The 22,441-nt window shown below is 38.7% G+C and overlaps 1 protein-coding gene across 6 annotated transcripts in view; it reads left to right on the top strand.

The window, feature by feature from the left end:
- The window catches only part of TNIK (TRAF2 and NCK interacting kinase), a 341,917-nt gene that overhangs the window by 209,381 nt on the left and 110,095 nt on the right, over positions 1–22,441 (top strand). For all 6 annotated transcript variants that reach the window (XM_054580511.1, XM_054580502.1, XM_054580527.1 and 3 more), the window contains exons 5-8: positions 4,937–5,047; positions 8,847–8,937; positions 11,056–11,186; positions 22,281–22,335. In XM_054580511.1, coding sequence (XP_054436486.1) covers positions 4,937–5,047; positions 8,847–8,937; positions 11,056–11,186; positions 22,281–22,335 — 388 coding nt within the window. The remainder of the gene's footprint in view (positions 1–4,936; positions 5,048–8,846; positions 8,938–11,055; positions 11,187–22,280; positions 22,336–22,441) is intronic.

Genomic DNA, 22,441 nt, shown 5'->3' with positions numbered 1-22,441 from the left:
TGTCCAAATAAATAACAAAACCGGAATTGAGGGGAAGGAGAATTAATGAAAACAACAGTTACACATCACTCAGCCTGGTACCTGGCACATGCTAAATTCTCAGTAAATGTTAGCAAGTATTGTTGCCCCAGTGTCTACTCTTTTAGAACTTTCTTTTGGGAGGAATATTAATGATCCATTATTTTTTGCCTGTGACATATGAAGTTATTGACTTACCGCTGCTGGGCATGGCACGTTGAGCCCTGTTTCTGTTTATTAATGTGATGAGGTTACTTGTGGTGAGGGTAGGTCCCCGCTGTGCAGTGGCAGTAATTATCAGTGTTGCTGTGTGGCTGTAGGAACCGGTTGCTAGCAAATGCCGGTTTCTTTTTTTTTTTCTTTTTCTTGAGAAAAAGAATCCCATTACATAATTTAACAATCATTTTGTTCCATAGTGAGATGAAAAGAATTTAGCAGCCTTCAGCTGGAGCTGAATGGAGAAGCAAATTATAGAAATCACTGACATTAGCGCCTGGCTAGAGCAGGATTGTTTCCTACTGAATATTTGAAAGTATTTGGTTCAATCTAATTTTAAAAGACTGGAGTCACTGGGCTTCCACTGCTTTCCTTGGGAACTGTAATTACGTGGCCTAATAGAGCTCAGTGCTGGGACATTTTCTCCAGTTGATGCAGGAGCCATGGATTCATTCGTGGGAGGTCCGGTCACTCTGTGTTTTTCAAAATGGGATTTGGAAGAGGAACAAACTTGTTTGGCTCACTTGAGAAAATACTCTTTTCTTTCTATCCAAGGACTCTTTATGGGTCCACCCTGCTGCCATTGAACCTCAGTGTGCTATATAATGGGATTTTTAAAAACTGTGGAGAATCCTTAAAATACACAAAGGTATTCACCACAGTATAATGAACATACATATGTCCCAAACTAGCCCCAACAACTATTAATCAGTGACCAATCTTGTCCCATCTACTTCCTCTCTTCTGCTATTATTTTGAAACAAGTATTTTCATCATATCTCTTTAAAAAATTCTGGTAAAATCCATATAGCGTAAAATTTACCATTTTAACCATCTTAAAACATGTGATCAGTAGCATTAAATACACAATGTCATGCAACCGGTCACCTCTATTTAGTTCCAGAGTTCTTGTCACCCCCAAGAAAACTGTACGCCTTAAATGGACACTCTCATTCTTCCCTCCCCTCTAGTACCTCTCAACCAACCACTAATCTGCTTTCTGTCTCTATAGATTTGCCTGTTTTAGATATTTCATATGAATGGATTTGTGTAATAAGTAGCCTGTATTTGTCTGGCTTTGTTCAATTAGCATAATGTTTTCAAGATTCATCCATACTGTGTCATGCATCAGAACGCCATTTGTTCCTTATCTGAATAATGTTCTATTGTATGGATATACCACATTTTGTTGGCTCATCTGATGATGTACATTTTTGTTATTTCCACCTTTTGTCTGTTGTGAACAGTGCTGCTTTGAACATTCAGATGAAAGCTTTTGTTTGAACACTAAGTTCTTTTGGGTACATATCTAAAAGTGGAATTGCTAGGTCATATGGTAATTCTATTTTTAACGTATTAAGGAACCATCAAACTATGCACTATGGCTGCGCCATTTTAAATTTTCTCCACATCCTTGCCATCACTTGTTATATTCTTTTAAAAAATAAAATAATAAAGTACGACCCAACCTAGTGGGTGTAAAGTGGTTTCTCATAGTTCTAATTTGCATTTTCCTAATGACTATCAACATTGAGCATCTTTTCATGTGATTGTTAGTCATTTGTATATCTTTTTTGCAAAAATGTCTATTCAGTTTTTTGCCCATTTAAAAATTGTGTTGTTTATGTTTTTGTTGTTGAGTTGTAAGTTTCTGTACATATCTGGACACAAGACCTTATTAGATATGATTTGCAAATATATTTTTCATTCTGTGGGTTATCTTTTTACTCTTTTAATAGTGTCCTTTGATGTACAATGTTCTTAATTTTGATGAAATCCAAATTATCTCTATGTTCTTTTGTTGTTTGTGTCTTTGTTGTCATCACCAATAAATCATTGTCAAACTCAAGATCATGAAGGTTTACCCCTGCGCTCTAAGAATTTTATAGCATTACCTCTTATATGTAGGTTTTTGATCCATTTTGAGATAATGTTTGTATATGGTATGAGGTAGGGGTTCAAAATTATTCTTTTACATATGGATACCCAGTTGTCTTAGTACCATTTGTAGAAAAGACTGCCATCATATCATCATGTCATATCATTTTATCTGTGGAATGTTTCTCTAAAAGATAAGAACTGTTTTTACATAAGCATAGTACCATTATCACACTTAAAAATTATTGACCACATTTCTTTAGTATCATCAAATTTCTAATTAATAATTATCTCAAAAATTTTAACAACTGCTCTGGTTGATGTGGCTGAGTTGGTTAGGCACCATCCAGCAAGCTGAAAAGTCATGGGTTCAATTCCCAGTCAGGGCACATGCCTGGGTTGTAGGTTTGGTCCCCAGTCGGAGCACATGCAAGAGGCAACTGATTGATGTTTCTCTCTCACAATGATGTTTCTCTCTCACAATGATGTTTCTCTCCTTCTCTTTCTCCCTCTCTTCTCCTTTCTCTAGAATCAATAAAAAAAATTGTGAAAAAAATATTAACAAGTTTTTGCCCTGGCCCGATAGCTCAGCTGGTTAGAACGTCATCCCAGTACTCCAAGGCTGTGGGTACAATTCCTAGTCCATGCACATACAAGAATCAACCAATGAATGCATAAATAAGTGGAACAACAAATCAATGTCTCTCTCTTCTCTCTCAATCTATCTAAAAATTTATTAAAAATTAACAACTGTTTTAAAAATTTACTATCTAGGTAAGTTATATCCATTGTGACTTGTTAGTATATCTTTTAAAATGTTTTTAAATTCATAGATTTCCCCATCATCTCTTTTTTTCCTTCCTGTAATTTTTGCGTTGAAGTAAATGGGTCATTTTCCCTGCAGAATTTATTATTCTAGGTTTTGTTGACTGTATCCCCATGATATGGCATGTTTATCAGTCTTCTGACTTTTCTGTAAATTGGTAGTTGAAGCTAGAAACTTCATCACATTTCAGGTTTGGGAAATTTTTGTTTTGTTTTGGTTTGGTTTTGGTAAGACTACACCTTAGGTGATGTGTTATTCTAATCAAAAGGCAAATCAGAGCTGGTTATTTCTTATTTTTTAAATGTTAGCAGTAATTTATGATCAGCTCATAAATCTATTAGTTTATTAGAGGTTGTGAAACAGTGATATTCTAATTCTATTATGTCTTCTTCATTTATTAGATGGAATGTTGCTTTTGATGAAGAGAAGCTTTATTTTTTTAATTATTTAATTATCCAGTGACAAAGGTTGTGCTAGAAAGGCAGTGCAAATTCTTAATCCCCCCTTTATTTACCAGTTCTCAAAAAGAGAAGTTGAGTCTTTGTTTTCCTCAAACAGTGCCCGTTATGTTCTTTTTGAGGGGTGTCTTGATTAACACCTTCAGTTAAGCATATTTAATGTGTTTTACTATATTGAAGTTATTATTCTTATTGATGCTCAAATTATCCCATCTTTGACCAGTGAGAACTGCTTCAAATTGATTTCTGAGTTCTTTCTAAAATGACTTTACAGTCTTTTAAGAGCTTCCTGGCTATCTTATATGATAACTTTACAATTCATATTTGGTTAAAATGTGATCTATTGTGGCACTTCTCAAATTTCCTTACAGAAGCTTTCAATAGGTCCTTTAACTCCCACTGCTGCTCTGAAGAACATGAGAGGGTTCCCCTACCCTGTGTGGAATCAGAAGATGACAAGTTAGAACAGGCACTGGAAATTCATTTATAAAACTAATTTCATGAATTTTGGTTGAGTTCCAACTAGGCATACATTTAAAAAAACACATCATTTTAACCTGAAGATTTTGCAGCCTGGTGGTTATCTTTTAGGACCTGGTAACATGTTGTTGATGTTAAGAATGTACATTTGGACAATGCCAAAATCATCAGTGTGATTTCACTGTGGCCCCATATTAGTTCTATTTCTAGTGTCAGGCCAAAGATTGATTGGTAGTTATTCTGATTTGTTGTTATGTATTTACAAAAAGACATAAGTACACAGTAAGGTGACTTATATTGAAGGTTTTCCGAAGAAGAGGGAGAAAGTATGGAAATGGACGTGTGTCTCTAAGCCAAGAAAATGAATGTAAAAGCAGATAAATTGCTTTTCTCTTCTAGTCTCTACTTCTCCATTAGGTAAGGGAAGTGTTTACTTTCTGCCTATTTTATAAAGCTGCTGAGTACTGTAATGAGTTCATATTTATAGGGAAGTTGGAGCTTTTTGGATGAAAGGTGCTAAATTAGAGCTTATTGTTTATTGAATTTATTTGATGTGTCCAACCTCCTGGGAACATTTGCTGAATTTAATTAAAAGCAGTCCTTACTCTGACGGCTTACAAAGCCACGTACGAACCAACAACATGAGCAGTGTGCACTTCTACTGTCCTAGCCTGGGACTGCCTCGACTGCCCTAGCTCTTTCAGGCAGGGCAATGACTCTGCTTTTGTAGGAAGGGTGAGTTCAACTGCTGGATAAAAGCAGATATTCTCACCTACATCTGAACCTCTTGGTTACCCTTGTTTTATAAAATACATAGTCTATAGAGATTTTTCCTCAATCTCCAACTATAATATTCAAGTTCTAAAGTTAAAAAATAACCTTTCCTTTTATTATTTTAGAAAGAAATGAAGATTAAAGCTTATGTTTCATATGTTGTCTTACGATCACTTGTTCTTTGCAAGAATGACATTACAACGCGCTGGAGCACATTATGCTTTCTTAACCCAGTGGAAGCTGAGAAGTGTAATTATAATAATGGTGTGTTTGCTTCCTTTGCCAGTTGGTGATGGAGTTTTGTGGAGCCGGCTCTGTCACTGACCTGATCAAGAACACGAAAGGTAACACGTTGAAGGAGGAGTGGATTGCGTACATCTGCAGGGAGATCTTACGAGTAAGTAACAATGCAGGACATTTTGGGAGGTGTTGAACTTTGTACTAACCTTCCACTGACATTCCTAAGCGTACTGGGATCCTCTTTAAAGCTGTATTCCGGCAGCGATAACGGCAGTGGTAGTTTGCTGTGGTCTGCTCTGATGGAAGTGAGTGCCGTGCTGAATAGGCCCTGTGCACTCTCGTTAGAGTTAACATCGGGTGATTTCTTTGAACAAGGGATTCATTTCCAGTGGTGTTTCCAATTGGAAGTCTGATTTTAGATCATAAACATGTTGTCCCACTTAGGAAACGGGTTGTTTTAGAGATATTTTGATCACTCTTTTGAGTTTTCCATTTGCGAAAGTTTATAACTCACTTAAGGATTGTGTGACTGTAACCATTTCAGTATATAAAATGTAGTTTATCTGATCGTACCTTTAAAAAAAATTCTTTGAGAGTCAATCACTTAAATTAATCAAAATAACTGGATAAGACTGTGCCTATTTGCCCAGTTTTGCCCACAGATCCCGCAGCCAGGCAATCTGGGCGATACTGTCATGGTCGCCAAGCTCAGTTCAGAGAGAAGGCAGTTGGTCAGGTTTATTTCATTCAGACTCGTTTAATTCTCTCTTGCCACTAACCTGGAGGCTATTACATGTCCACTGAGCATTCTTACTAGATCGTCTTGCCAATCATTATATATTTTTAACCTCTACCTTCTTCATTTAAAGAAACAAAAGTTAAAACTGTTTTTACAATGTGTCCAAGACATTCCTTTGAGAGATAGAGTAAGCAAAAAAATACAAAATGTTATTTTAAAATGATAACATTGATAATAGCATAAAAATCAAATACTTAGAAATAAGTTTACAGAAAGATGTAAACAACTTCACCAAAAACTTCAAAATATTACTGAGAAAAATTAAAGAAGACCTTAATAAATGGAGGTGTATACCAGTTCACAGATTAGAATGTTCAATACCGTAAAGATGTTACTTCTCCCCAACTTGATCCATGGTTTCCTTGAACTCCCTGTGAAAATTGTTTTAGGTATATCTGTCGATATTGACAAGCTGATTTTTAAAACATTATATGGAAATGCAGAAAGCTAAAAACAATCAGGGCAATCTTGAGAACAAAGTTGAAAGATGTATGCTGCTAGTTATCAGGACTTATTATAAAAGCTACTAAGTAATTAGAACAGAGCAGTAAAGTCACAAGACTAGACAAATGGCCAAGGAAATCGAGAGCCCGGGAACAGACCCGCTTTCTCGGGACACCTGATTTATGACAAAGGAACCGCTGCAGTGCCCGGGGAAAGGGTGCTCTTCTCAGTAAACAAGGTCAATTGAATATCCATGTGAAAGCATGAAGCTTGACACCTGCTTATTACATATTCAAAAATTAATTCCAGCTGGATTATAGACATAAAGATGAAAAAATAAAGCTCTTAAGAGAAGCATAGCGTAATACCTCCATGGTTTTGAAGTAGGAAAAATATTTCTCAAACAGAACACAAAACAAAATTTGAGGGGGAAGCAAGAAAGTACAGCTGCTAATCTCCCGCAAATCTGACATTTATGTCAAGTATCAATATGCCATTGTGTGAACTTAATTTGAATTTCTGACTTAAAATTTTAGTCATTCTGAGAAAGTATGATGACTTTTTTAGTCATCCAGACCACTCTGTGGATACCAAGAATCTATTGGGTCTTCAGGGCTGGTTCTGTGTAATATGCCTTTCTGCGCTGTTGGGTAACCTTGCAGGGGACTGATCCTATGACTTTCAGGGTTCTAAAAGCAGCAGGGAGGTTTCCTTCCAGTGAGTATCTCTCAATACCTAGTTTTAAAATATTTGAAAACAACTGTTTTCTTCCTTCTTCCAATGCAGTCATTCTCTCAACCTACTGGCATTTGAGATAAGGTGGCTCATTGTCAGAGACATTTGATGACAAGAAGTTTCAGAGGTGACCCTCCATGCATCATACGATCTCATTAAGTACAACCTTTGTCTCACTTATGTGCTCTTGTGTCTGCTTCCATCCACTTTGGTGATGAGGAGGGAATGGGATTTTCAGCTCCTCTCTTAAGGATTCATAGGATGTTAATATGTTATAAAAACCATACATTTTAATCTGCTTGATGCCTACCCTGAGCCACACTGACTAGATAAGAGAGAGAATTTTTAAAGGCCCAAACCACTGCCTCAACAGTTCTGTCACATGGTTTGTATTTACTGATATGCCTAAACATATACGTGGATCTTTCTGGGCATCCATATTCTCATGCTGAATTTTTTCAACAAGAGAATTTAGGTATTTCGTTTTGTTTCTTTTCATGTCAACCTCATCTTTCATACCATGGTATTATTGTTGTGTAAAAAATTATTGGGTTAGCCAAAAAATCCGTTTAGTTTTCTCCGTAAAATAAAAGACACATTTTTCATTTTCATCAGTAACTTTAAGGATTCGGATATTTTGAGTATGTCTGCTCTCTCCAGCGTGGTATAATATTGATTGTTCTCAGTTTAATGCCTTGATTTGATCACTATGAACTTCAACTGGTCTACCTGATGGTGGAGTATCGTCTAGCAGGAAATCTCCAGCATGAAACTTTGCAAACCAATTTGACGGGTTTGGTCACTCACAGCACCTTCCCCATACACTGCACAAATATTTTCTTGTGTTTCAGTTGCATTTTTACATTTCTTGAATTAATAAAGCATACTATCCCAAAAATGTTGCGTATTTTCTTCCATCTTCAATATTAAAATGGCTAGACAAAATTTCACCAATTTTGATAAGTTGTTTTTAATGCATGCTGATATGACAGCTGTCACAATACAATCTAACAAAATTGTTTTGAAGGAAGTTAAAGACACCTAAGTGCTACTAGAACCATCTAATGGAAAACACCAAACTTTTTGGGAAGTCCAATAAAAGTACAGAAAATCATAAATAATAAAATAACAATACTTAAGTATTAAATTCTACCTTGAATTAGCAGTTGTTAGCATAATGTAATTAGCTTTGATATTCTAATTTTAGATTCTTTTAGGTTACATTTTTATCTGAAAAAAATATTTGACTACTGTAGCACAAGTCTGTAGATTAGAATTTACATCATGAAAACAAGCCAAAATCAGAATAATTCATGGAGAAATGGAACACAGTGTCTTGAATGTTGCTGAATAATTATTTCATAAAATGAACACAAAGTCACAAGTGTCATAAAACACTAAAAATGACAGTGTTGAATGCCAACAAAGGAAATAGAAATTGTTGCCTTGTTTTTTGTAATGTGAGCCACATTGGCTAAAGCCAATGCAAAATTTCATGGCTGTAATGAACAATAGTTTATTGTGCTTAATTAAATTTGTATAATAGGAGGTAGGATTTAAATTCAAATATTGCCCCCAAAATTGGAGGATTCCATTGAATATGGTTAGTTTTCTGTTCATAGTCTCTGTAGATGTTCCTGTTACAAACTAGCAGAGACAGGCAGTCCTCACTTTTCACAGTACTGTTAGCACAGCTCGGGCATGCTGAACCGTATCATCTCCCCTGTACTTCCTGAGATCAGAGCAGGTATGAATGCATTTCATTTAGCACAGCGTCATGCATTGCAAGGGCTGCCTCCGTATTTCAGTTTATATTGATCAATTGCCTATGGCTTAGAACATGAAAGATGTGACTATAATAATGAAAGTATTTCTGGATGGGTCTCCATCCTTTTTTTGGATCATTAACACCTGAAATAGTTTATTTGCATCTTGGCCTATGTTCCTATTAACCCTTTTCAACTCTCCCTCACTCCAGGGGCTAAGTCACCTGCACCAGCATAAAGTGATTCATCGAGATATTAAAGGGCAAAATGTCTTGCTGACTGAAAATGCAGAAGTTAAACTAGGTAAGAACAGAATTCAGTGAGCCTGGAAATTGAAGGAATTGATAAGGTTATTACAACAACTGTTTTGGGGGTTTTTTTGTAATGAATGTAAATTCAGCACTGTGGATTTGGAAGTCATTGTACTATGAATGGAAAGGGAAATTTTTCTTTGTCTATTTCAAAAACACGTTTTTTTTCTTTTTATTGATTTGAGAGAGAGAGGGAAAGGGAGGGAGAAAGAGAAGGAGAGAAAACTTGATGTGAGAGAGAAACATCAGTCTGTTGCCTCTCGCATGTGCTCCTTCTGGGGACCAAACCTGCAACCCAGACATGGGCCCTGACCAGGAATCGAACAAGTGACCTTTGGGTTTGCAGAACAACACCCAGTCAACTGAGTCACAGCAGCCAGCGCTCAAAAACATTTTCTAAAAAGCACTTTGAGGAGTGAGTTGATATGCAATATGCCAAACACAGAACCGTGTGCTTAATCAATGTGTAGAAATAATTGAAGTTTTCTTTTTTTTTAAGCGAAGACTCGTTAGATTAGAAGTGGCTGACCTTGAAATGTTTTCTTATATCTTACTGTTTGTTTACATTATTGCTATACCAGAACAATGGTGACCCGTTTTTTATTAAAAATATCCAGTTAGACATATTTAGAATAATGAATTACAGCTCCGTTCCCATGTGTTTTAAGTTAAATTTACATTGATTTTATTATTACCTAGGGCGCCTGTGAAAAATGGATGCCCAGTAGTCTACTTTACATGCATCCTGATTAACCCACTTTCATCTGCCAGAGTTGTCAGTGAGGGAATCCTTTTCTCTGGTGCTGTCCATTAGAGCCCTTCCCGCAATGAATCTGAGATTGTCCAGATGTGGTAGAGAACCTCAGCATGCACTTGTCTGCCTGATGTATATGAAGAAGAGCATAAATGGACAAATCCTCTTAGGATATACAATTTGTCTCCCAGAAGAGAATCACCTTTAGTGTGGCTGTTTACTTTCAGAGATTTAAATATATCTTATGTTTATATTTCAAACATTGGTTCTTACATTTTCTTATTAAAGTATATAATTTTTTTAACTTAGCATTTAAGGCCAAACTTTCATCTCACGAATATTCCTTGTTTAACAAAAAAAGCTTGCATTATATAACAAAAGCAGTTATATGTATAGTGACTAGAAAAGCTATTCTCAGAATATTTACCCATCACTAGTTATCAGTTATTGTTGAGAGAATATTATACACCAGGCCCCATATAAGTCACCTTTACAAATATTATCTCACATAAACATCATACCAACCCTACGTAGACATCATCATCTTCATTTAATAGATCAGGAAACAGAAGTTCAGAGAGGTTGATATCCTCGCCCTAGGTCACATCACTAGGAAGAAGTGGCAGAAATGGGATGCAAACTTAGTCTGACCCCAGAGACTTAGTTCTTAATCACTTTCTTTGAATCCCTTAAATATTACCCTTTAAAGTGACAATCACGCTTGCTTTTTATTTAATAGCTATTTTTGGTCCCCATGGAGCCTTGGTATAACCAAATATAACAACTTTATGATTCCTCCTTGGCACACTTTATTCATTTACACATGCAATTTAAAAATATTCATTCACAATAGTAAAAAAGAGGAAGCCACCAAGTGTCCATCAACAGGTGAATGGATAAATAAAATGGGGCACTTATGTACAATGGGATATTATTCATCTTTAAAAAGCGAAGGAACGTCTGAGCTATGCTGCAACATGAATTAATCCTGAAAACATTATGCTAAGTGAAGTTAGCCAGTCACAAAAAAGACAACTACTGTATGATTCCACTTATATGATGTACCCATAGTAGTCAGATTCATAAAGACAGACAGCAGAATGGTACTTGCCAGGGGTTGGGAAAAAGGGGTAGTTATTGTTTGATGGGTATAGAGATTCATTTGGGGAAGATGAAGAAGTTCTGGAATTGAGTGGTGGTGATGGTTCACAACCATGTGAATGTCTTAATGCTACAGAACTTGAAAATGGTTAAAATGCTAAATTTTATGTTATGTATATTTTAACAAAAACTACACATTCATCTTACCATCATATAAAAACCATTGACTTCGTACATTTGCCTTCTCTTCACTAGTGGACTTTGGAGTCAGTGCCCAGCTTGACCGAACAGTGGGCAGGAGGAATACTTTCATCGGCACTCCCTACTGGATGGCGCCGGAAGTTATTGCCTGTGATGAAAACCCAGATGCGACATATGATTTCAAGGTATAACTTGTTACTTCTTCATTATGTTTCAAATCTATGTGCAAAATATCACCCTGAATCTTTCAGAGAATCCACTCATGGCTTTGGGTTTACTATTTATATAATCCAAAGGAAGAACTAAAAAGCAATATTTGAATTTAAAATGATTAGACATTCTAGTGAGAATCTTTTTAATGAAGTCGTCCATCATATCTGATTGCTTATTTGTAAAAAAGTTTAAACCATTTTCTATGTTCTTTTCGATTTACTCTCACTTCTAATTAGGAAACAGATTTCTGTGTTGCTTATAGTTTAGATGTTTTTCAAAGTACATAATCTGATAACTTTTTATGTTAAAAAAACAAGATAGGAATTTTTTGTCTTGGGTCATCTTTTTCTGATTAACAATAATCAGACTTACTCATTTCTACATTGCTTAAAGTTCAATTATTGGAGTTTCTGTTTAATAAGAACCAAATGAGATGTTGGAACCAAATGGGATGTTGGTAGCTACTTTATGGTGTTTCTGTTGCCTATTGTGGTGTTTCATAGAAATTTTATTTATGGTTTATAACTGTGTTACTATAAATTAGTAATTTGTTAATAAATCCCAAGTACTGCTTAAGTAGAGAGGTGACAGTTGTTCCTTTCTCCAAGAAAACACTTCTCTTTTTCATTCTGCTAACCAATAATTTGGGGTTACTGTCCCATCAATAGCTGCAATGTCAGGTGACATTGTTGTCATGAATTGTGGCTGAAAGTCAAGACATTAAAATCAGGGGCAGCTGGGGCATAGGCATTGTGGGTTTTTAGACTGTCCAGTAGATGGAGCGACACCGCGTGGTCTTTGTGCAGCTCCCAGGACCACCTTGGGCAAAACCTGATGCTACCCAGGCTGGTTTCGTGTGCGTGGACTTTTTCCTAAAGGGCTTCAGTGATCATCTCAAAATGGCCTCATCTTCCAGATGAGGAAACTGAGGCAGTTCTGAGGCATTTGCAAGTGTACACCCAGTTAGTGATCTTCTCAGAGTTGAAACTTGAACCCAGATCTCCCAACTCTCTGTTCAGAGCTCTTCCCAATATACAGGATGGGGCAAAAGCAGGTTTACAGTTGTTTGTATGGAAAATAATACAATAATTAATAAATAATAGTACAAGAATAAACTCTGTGTTTCATGTTCTCACAACTGTATACCTACTTTGTCTCACCCTGTACTACCCTGAACCTCTAAGATGTTCTATGTAAATCTTCAATTTACCAACAAAACAGCCTCTGTAGAGTATATTTGAAGAATTTCTGTTTTAAAGAACATTTTTAGTTCTCCATATGTGGGGTTATTATTGAAATCAGGTCAGAAAGATGCAAACATTGCAGTGTTTTTAGGACCCAGTGTCCCCGCGCATTGACAAAATTATTGGCCTCTTTGGAGAAATGCAAGCTTGAAGGTCTGAAAACAAAATGATCTATAAATTCCTCTTGTTTCCAAGGTTAGTCACTGTCATAACCTGACAATAATCTGTCTGGAAACAGTTGCCAAGTTAAAAATTAACCTCTTGCCAAAATAAATGTCATTTATTTAAACTGCTAATGATAAGCACTTTTAAATAATTTAATTTGCGAATCCCTTCAGAGGAGTCTCTACAAAATATATGTCTCAGACCAGACATGTGTATCATAATTGGCTGTAAGCATTTCTTTAAACTATGGTCATACTTAATAAGTATTAAGTGGTCTACATCTGGCCACAGATATTTTAGACTAGTTTATAACACACCATGGAGAATCAGAGTGTTGCAGACTTCAACCCTTAGCTTAGCCTTTCAGCTGGGTGTGTTATAACTAGCTACAGTGTATTTGGACTTTTGTTCTGTGACATAAAATAAATCTCTGTTGTTTCATTGTTTTCAGTAGAGTAAGTAGAATAGAACTTTCTTCTGGCCAAGTTAAAGCTTGGAATTAAACCTGTGTCTTGGTCCTCTTTCCTCAGAGTATGCTAGGGAATGTAGTTTGTGCTCAGTGAAAAACTTCAAGCCCAGTGTAGTAATTCTCATTGTGGACAAAGCCTGGTGTATGAGTGACAACAGGGTGAATCATGTTGAACAAGGTGGTATCAGAGGTCCTAGGAACTTCATGTGACTATAAAAGGAGGCTGAGACATGAAAGAATCGAAGGTTCATTCTGTATCTTTTATTTAAAAAATGAGGAATCCTGATGAGAGTAAAGATTCAACTGTATCAGTCATTTCGACCTTAGTGTGAATTAGTTTGTAAGGATTGTCCTGAGCCTAGTGTGTACAGAGGAGGAAGTCACGGCAAGAAAATGAGCTTCAGTGGTCACTTGTCATCGATCAGAGAGGGAACTTGACAAAAGGGTGAAAATAAGGAAGAACGGGCAGAAAGGGAGGTTTGGGGGTTCTTGGAAGATTTGTTTCAACCATGTCACAGTTTTATCCTGAACCAGAGAAGAAAGTTATGCTTTGAATAATTTTTCTACTTTTTTCTTGATACCAGATCTTATCCCTTCTTCTGTTCACTATTCTTAGGAATATAGTTTGTCACCAGGAGACAACTTGCCAGTACTTCGACTTTCAAAGCCATTTATTCATTTGCTCAGTGCATATTTATTGAATATCCACTATGCGTAAGGAATTAGTCAGGTTGTACCTGTGTGTGCAGCTCTTGACCATAAAGTTCATATGGCAGCCCCATCAAAGTTCAAAGGTTTGGTACCACGTGCTTGGTAGCCCGTTTGACCAAGCCAGGTACCCCAGCCTCAGAACTTGATGTCATCCCTTTGGGCTTCCTTGGGCCACAGATACTGTCAGCCTAGAGGGCATGTTTCAAATAAAAGATGACTTGAAAGCCATTGGACTTTGTGAGAGTCCCTACCACAAAAGCCCTTCGTTTAAAAACGAAGACAGAATGCAAAGGAGAAGAGTGTAGTTTGCTTTTATTTGACTTGTTTTTTGATTTATTATTTATTGATTATTATAAATTCTTTGAGTTGCCTAAGATGTCTTTAAAAACTGCTATAAATTTTTTCTAAAAACAGCAGTACTTCAGTAAAACAAGGGCCTCTGTGGAAAAATAGTCTGAAGAGCTCCTGCTTTTTATCGCAATCTGGGTTTGTCTGGTATCTACCCGGCGCAGGAAGTACTGCCTGAAAATAACCCCTCTCCTAAGGAGGAGCGCCAGAAGCTCGTTTGCCTGGTGTGCTCACTTTCCCCCAGAGGCCCTTCCTTTCTTGTTTTCAGAAATTCTGTCAAAACACTTCAAGCAAAAGGAAAGGTTTCATTTTCCTGATAAGTATGTGGGGCAATAATGAAAGCTTTCTCATTTAATAATAAGCATTCAAGAAATTTGAAATTAATAAAACTGTTCAAGGTTTCTAGGCTGTTTAAATTGTTATTTTTTTTATTTGAATTTCATTTCAGTTGGATGGGATTTGTCAAGTATTTTATAACCCGATATACTTACTGCTTTAACACACCACTTACCAAAGAAATTTCTCTGCAGCCAAAAGCCCATCAACAGGGAACGGGTTGAATAAAAACTAATGCATCTGTCCAGTGGAATATGATGTAGCCATTTAAGTAAACAGCAAGGTAGCATCCATATTGAAGTTGGGCAGATCCCAAGATAGTGTTAGGTGCAAAGAGCAACTCACAATATAGTACACATAGGGTAGTCTTTTTCCCTCCCATCCCATGGATGTAGGACATGTGGGTGGAGAACTTAAAATGTTTATTTTATATATCTTTCTGTCTGTTCTGCCCCCCAAAACTGGCTTTGCTTTTATATTAAGTTAGTAAAGTACAGTGTAGAGTGAAATGGCACATCCCCTCAGCCTCCATCCCCCACCCCATCTTCTGGCCCAGACTGCACTAATGTTGCCTGCTATTCACCTACACTCCGTTCATGAGGCTTAGCACACGGGTGCTACGCATTGCTCGCAGACATGCATTTCTCCTCCAGGGCTTGGGGGATATTGTGCACTGCCTGTAGAGCAGGTACTCATTCTCTGTGTTACAGATAATTGGCTTTATTCAGGCAGGATGAAAAGAGCTACTCTAGGTAAGAGGCTTAGCTGGAGAGGAAGAGAGTAACCTGCCTAGGCGGGGAGTCACCTAGATGCACGCAGGGTGTCACACGAGGAGACAATATTCCGATTGCAGAACGCGAGCTTTGCTCTTAAACAAGGCCTGGCCTCTGTCCACTGAGATTCAAACAAAGGTCCTATCCCTATTCAGAAGGAGGGTCGGATGATACCAACACCATGTTGTTATCACCAGTGGGAAGCAGAAACGGCTATTAAACATATTTCTTCTTGCTCCACGCTCACACCTGCTTGTCTAAGATTCCTTAGTCAGACACACCAGCACCTCCTGCAGGCTACAGGCTGACTCCCCAGTGAAAAGAACAAGCTATTCTTCCAGCATTTTCCCTTCAGTCAGATAACAAGTGTAGATGAAAAAGGGACTGGAGATTATCACCCTCAGTTTGTGTTATTCATGAAATGGGGTGACTAATAACCACCTGTGCTTGAACATCCTGGTGACCCTGAACTCACCACCTTGATTCTGTTTATATATAATGAAGTAAGTAAGTGTATGACATAGTAAATAAGAGTCAGGCTTTTGCAGTTGGAGAGGACTGTTTACAATATTGACCTGTTCACAATATTACCTCAGGGAAGTTATTTAACCTTTCTGAATCTATAAGATGGGAATAATAAATCGTATATTATTAAGGCTATGTTAGATTAAAGTGAGCTAGCACATAAAACAGTTCAGTGTCTAACATATGTAAGTACTTGGATATACGATAGTTAATACTTGTGTGTATGTAATATGTAGGCACTGCTACTTGGGGCCATTTTTTGCCCTCAAAAAACCATCAGTATAATGTGATTCCAACCTCATCCTTGTCTCAAACACCTCTAATTGTCTGCTTATGTTAAGCCAGAATCCGCTTCTCTGTAATTCCTATCTCTAGTTTAAAGTACTGCCCTTCAGCACCACACACAATAATTATAATTTCCTTCATCCAGCTGAACATTTCCAAAAACAGAGTAACAAATAAGTTACAGAATAAAAGATTTTTCTGGTCCGTGAAACCATTGTTCTTGTCATGCCCATGATTAAGTTACTGTCTATCAAGTCTAGACTACCTTGCTACCTAGCCTCTGCTTTGCGAGGATGTGTCTAGGGCTCAGCTCCCCTAGACCCACCTGGCTTCTTCTTAGGCTCTTCCAGTAGGAGGAGACTGCAAGGCTGGATGAGGAAACACGTGCCCTTACCTGTTTGCTTCCTGTAAACTTCCTGGTTACTCCTGCATCATACCACCTTATTCTGGGAGTACCGCCTTACCTGACTCAGGTGTGGTGGCTGAACTGCCAGTCAATAATAATTGATCCTCAGGGTCTATCTGCACCATATTTTTAAGATACCCACTATGTGCACTTCATTGTGTTATGTACTTTACACGTATTATCTTATTGAATTATTGCTTTAACCTTGAGAGATAGGTGTTCTCTTCACATCACAGTTGAGGAAATGGCCTCAGAGGAGTTAAATGGCTTGCCCAAGCTAGTTGTGTCCAAACTGAGGGAAGCCTAGGTGTACGGGGCTGCCCAGATGAGCCCTTCCTGCCTCTCCCTGCACTCTGGGGCTCTTTTCCTGTGCCACACCACCTCCTTCTCTGTGTGGCTGGATCGGCCATCTGAAAATGTTCTTTTCTTCACATGTTGGGCAGCCCAGCCCCTGAACAACTGCTATTTTGTTGTGTTCAAGTCGCCTGCATGCCAGGTGGCCTTCCACCAGTCAGAAGTTGTGTGCTTGCCTCTGCCTCCTCAGAGGCACTAAAATTTGCCTCTGTTCTGTTTGTCATGCACACAGGACTGGGCTACTAAACATGCCACAGGGCAGGCGGCATAGCACCTGTGGAACAACGAATCACTGAGCTCCTGCCAAAACGAGTTATGCCATGGCCACGGAAGAAACTTATCTCTCCCTGGCTCTCCTCATCTTGTTCCTCCTGCTTCCTTTTCCCGTCTCCTGTGATCTGTCTTGCCAGGTGTAATTGGAACACTTTCTCCCATATTTAAGTCCTGCAGTGTCTGTGGGACTTGCTAATGCATCCAAAGGCTTAGACAAGGCCTGTCAAGGACATTCATTGCTCTCTAGCATGGGCAGTTAAGCATAGCTTTCAGGCAGTTCTCTCTCTATAAAAATGGCCAGAAATATAAATGTTCCTTTTGGAAAACATGAGAACTGTAGCAAAAAATGATCCTAATGATGCTATCAAAGGAGGGCTTAAAGAAGAAGTGATTTATGGCCTGATCATGTGACAGGAGATGTGACAGGAGTCGGGATAGTGTGACCTTGGGTTTGAAGGAGTTGTTTTGGGAACTTGGGGAAAGCTACCTAAGAGGGGATCTGAGATGTTGTCAACTGAATAAAGGAAGCATCTCTCTTTATTGACCCTTCCTGCTCCCTATGGGATAAACCCAGGATCGCCTGTCACCTAACAGCTGGGACCTCTCCATTGCCCAGCTGTTGAAGCATGCCTCCTCAAATCATTGCTGTATACATATTATCAGTAAGGAATGCTTTTGGCTGTACTTAGGTTTCTTAAGTCACTAGAGGTCTAAATGCAGGCAGTTCAAGGTTGGTGTGGCGGCTCATTGATGTCTTTAAAACCTCGGCTCCTACCTTTCTGCCCTGTCATCATTCATTGGTTGACTTATTACCTCAGGTTGGCAAGATGGATGCTGTAGCTCCAAGTAGCATGTTTTTCTTCAAGGCACTAAGAAGTAGGGAAGAGTTGCCAAAACACCAGCTGTATTTGTGACTTATTTCAGGACAAGCAAAACTTTCTCAGAAGTTCCCAGAAGATGTCTGCCTGTGTCTCACTGGCCACAACTATGTCACATTCTTAATTGCCATCCTTAGCTGTAAGGTGATCTGGACAAACACGTTTGGCTTGCCTGTACTCTTCAGTGGAGGCAACAAAGGAAATGGGGGTTGAGAATGTCTGTTGGGTTAGCCAACAGGCAGTGGCTGCCACAGCCAAATAGGGGGACATCACAGACGACTAAATTGCACAGGCAAAAGCAGTCTTTACCTAATAGTAACAGAGAAGGAAATTAATATGCTCAAGGCCACTGTGTGCCAGATTTTGTGCTGGGCAGCCTACCTGCATGTAGACATGTCACAGTAATCTGCTGTGCAGTTCAGAAAGCTAAGCTCTGAGCAGTGTTTTTAGGAACCTAGATTTGAATCCAGGTCTGTGTGACTTAAAAGACTCTTCAAGCTGCCCCTAGAAAGTTGAGGCCAGTTTCCTAGTATTGGTTTGAGGGCTGCTTCATGGAGTCTCAGCACCTTCAGCTACATGTAGACAAAGTAAGAATCTATCTTATTTTATGGACCCAGGTAAGTTTTTTTAAAAATGTGAGTAGTCAGGTCCTTCCTTTGTGGTGACAGGTAACAGAACTGGCTGAGGAGGCAGGACACCCAGCACTGTTCTAAACCTGGTGCCGAGTTACTCTGTGATCTTGGATAAGCTGTTTCTCCTCATCGGTGAAACAAATGATTAGACTAGATCAGTGAATTTTAACTGGTGTGCCACAAGGATTTTTAAAATATTCAGTACCTGGCTGTTTAGTCAGGGGCACTGACCTCTTTCCCCTTAGGCTGTCAAATAAAAAAAATGACAACAGCCAACACAACAATAGTCATCCGGTGTGAATGAATCAAAGTTATACTTATTTTTTGAGTCAGATCAGCAAAAAGTTAATATATATTTTTGGTGTGCTGCAGAATGTTCATGGCTAGTGTATGTGCGCCATGAGATGAGAAAGGTTGAAAAATTGCTGGACTAGGTGCTCTGCCAGGCATTTAATAGCCTTGGAACACTTAGGTTTTGCTCCTGTCTCTCATGTATCTTTCATTTGTTTACTTATTTAACAAACACTGATTAAGTGCCTACTACGTGCCAGATACTTGGAGTACACCAGCCAACCAAGCAAAGATGCCTGCCCTCATGGACCTTATGTTCTCGCGCGCGCACGTGTGTGTGTGTGTGTGTGTGTGTGTGTGTGTGTGTGTGTGTGTGTGGGCTGTAGGGGGTGCAAATAATAAACACAAAATATAACAATTCAGTGATGAATAAGTCACACAGTTGTTTCCTCGGATATCAGTTTCCTGCGGGACAAACGTGGGAAAGGAAGAAGGGACTGGCACTGCCTTGGGAGGTTCAGGCGCCCTCATGGCTGCTGCTGACGGAGGGGGCAGCTAGAGCAAAGACCCAAAGGCAGACAGTAGCCTGCGTTTTGGGGGGTTTTCTTCACCCACCTGAAACGGGCCTGGCACCTTATCATCCCAGAGTCATTATTTCCTTTCAGATGCAACTGGCTTAAGCTTCCTAAACTTGAAGGCCCCTGAAATGTAACCCTGCCTTGGTGGCTAGGGGCTCACAGCCGGGCTCACCTCCATATGCGCACCTCATTTCACAGTACAGAACCACTCAACTCCTAGGGATGTTGGGGAAAGGATGGTAGAACTCTCAAGGCCTGGAGGTCCCGGAGGTCCCGGAATCTTACCACAACAGCACAACCCCCCATTTCCAGACTCTTCTGGCTGTGTTTCCTGTTTAATGCTTCCTGCACAGTGAGTGACTCATTGTTTCTGTCATGTTCCCAAAATGTTGTCTGTATCAATCAACCATAATAAAACCTCAAGTTCAAGAGAGCTGTGTTTTTATCTTTACCAGTTACTGCTCCTGATCCAAACTGTAATAGGTGGACCAGGCTTTCCCGTTTAGCTCCAGAAAGATCCTCACTAACTAAGCAAGGCCAGGAGACTGTAGGAAAACTCAGTGACTTGCTAGGCCATGCAAGCTCTGTGTGTGTGTGTGTGTGTGTGTGTGTGTGTGTGTGTGTTTAATAACAACTCTGAATGTATCTTAAAATAAAACGAAGACAAGGAGCAAGAATTGCCTTTCTGAGTTGTGTTCCATGCAGAGAAGTTACTTGGAATCTGAGCACTGTGGTATTGTGCAGGTGTGTTGTTATCCCCAGCTGAGCTGGAACTTGCAACATTTATGTGAACAGGTTGACAGGCTCATGAATTAAAGAATCCCCACCTTGGTCCTAATGTAGTGTGTGCCCCAGCCACCTGCTCTGAAGTGATTACATGTTAGGCAAGAGGCTAGACACCCTAGTAAGCTTCCTCCACATTGTACAAGCCTCTGTCCAAATACTGAATAAGACTGGGTGTCACTCACAGGATACTGAGAAGTTTAGTTCTAGGGAACAACTCATCGTCAATTTCATAGTTCTCTGCCAGGTATGTCTGCTCTTCATGTGGCCTTGACATTTGTTTGATGGGTATTTCAAGGAAACATAATTTACCTCTGATCTCTGTATAATTTGAGTGAGGTTACAGGTGAAAATTAAGAATAACATACCAAATACAGGCTACATTTAAAATGAGAGGGTGAGAGACTTCATCAGGGTTATGAGCCATTGAAACAAATTTCACAATGTACCAATCTACTGGGAAGCTGAAGTAGCAAGCATCTTTTTGGGGTTTCCTAACCTGGTTTTCCCCATCTCTTGAGTTACTCCCTCCTATGCAATATTTAAAGGCTACTGAGCCAGACACTGAGTGGGGAAGAAACATATTGTTAGAAATGGAGATCGCACAGGTACAGAGTGAGACACTGGCCTAGAAAATTCTGGTAAGAGCATCAAAATTAGTCTGAGCATAATAAGAAAGAATATAAGGGTATAAATCTCTATTTACATATTAGCCTACTTACAAGAAAGAAGATATTGTTTATTCAGTCAAGAGAGATATCAGAACAGTGCCTGGCTCAGTTCTAAGCAGTGGAAATATATCAGCAATCACCACCATCCAAAAGTTTCCCTGTTTAGGTTAAACCTCATGAAATTGTCGATTTTCTGTGTTAAAAACAAGTACAGGATGGGGCAAAAATAGGTTTACAGTTATTCGTGTGGAAAATAATACAATAATTAATAAATAATAATACAAGAATAAATTCTGTTTTGCATACTCACAACATTGTAAACCTACTTTTGCCCCACCTCATATGCATCAACTAGTGGGCCAGCCATTCCACACCTGGGTATTTACTTAAAAAAATAAATAAATAAAAGCAGGCATTCATACAAAGACTTGGGATTAATGTAGCAGCTTTATTTGTAATAACTCAAAATGGAAACCATCCAAATGTCCACCAACCAGGGAATGGATAAACTGTAGTATATCCTTACAATGGGGCACTACTGAGCAATAAAAATGAATGAAGTGTTAACACATGTTAGGACATGGATGGACCTTGAATGCATTATGCTAAGTAAAATAAACTGGATGACTTCATTGATATAAAACTGTACAAGGTGCAAACTAATCCACAGTGACAGAAAGCGAATCAGTGGTTCTCTTGGAAGAGAACCTGGGCTTTTGGGACAAGAAGGGCAGAAAGCTGATACAACAGTAAGACAAGTGGCACCCTTTTGGGGTGATGGATAAGTTTATTATCTTGATTGTAGCGATGGTTTCAACGGTGTATACGTATGTCAGACCTTTTCAAATGGTATACTTTACACATGTGCAGTTAATTACATGACAGCATACCTCAATAACAGTGTGAAAAACAGTCAATTAGCAGCAATTTCATACAATTCAAACAATAGGTAAATTTTAGTGATTACTAATTTTCATTGAATTTATTGGGGTGGCTTTGGTTAATAAAATTATATAGGTTTCAGGTGTACAATTCTGTAATACATCATCTGTATATTGTATTGTGTGTTCACTACCCAGAGTAGTGATAAATTAATTTTTAAAACTGTATATTCATTTTTCATACATTTATTGGAAACTCACTGCGTGTCAGGCACTGTGAAAGGTATTGTCAATGAATGTGAATGAGGCTGTGGCCACTGTTAAGCTTCCCCGCTGAAATAGGTTTGCAAAGAGGCGGCTGAATGTCTTTCCCACAGGCAGTTCTGAAGCAATTACCAGGTTAACCAAGTTATCCTTTGTTTGCTGCACTTATGCATGTGTCTGTGCCTTCCTTCTCTTCCAGAGTGACTTGTGGTCTCTGGGAATCACCGCTATCGAGATGGCAGAAGGTGCTCCCCGTAAGTATCTTCCTGAGGGTGAAATCTGTTACGGGTCTGCTCGGCAGGTATGAAGTTTCTTGCCAGGAGCCGCAGTAGCTTTCCTTCTGCTACGCCAGGCCCTGCA

This window comes from Pteronotus mesoamericanus, unplaced genomic scaffold (assembly GCF_021234165.1).
Source record: "Pteronotus mesoamericanus isolate MK-2021 breed Mesoamerican mustached bat unplaced genomic scaffold, CSHL_Meso_final contig_116, whole genome shotgun sequence".
Lineage (NCBI taxonomy): Eukaryota > Metazoa > Chordata > Mammalia > Chiroptera > Mormoopidae > Pteronotus > Pteronotus mesoamericanus.
Note: the sequence above shows the minus strand (reverse complement) of the source record. Positions and strands in the feature narration are given on the sequence as shown.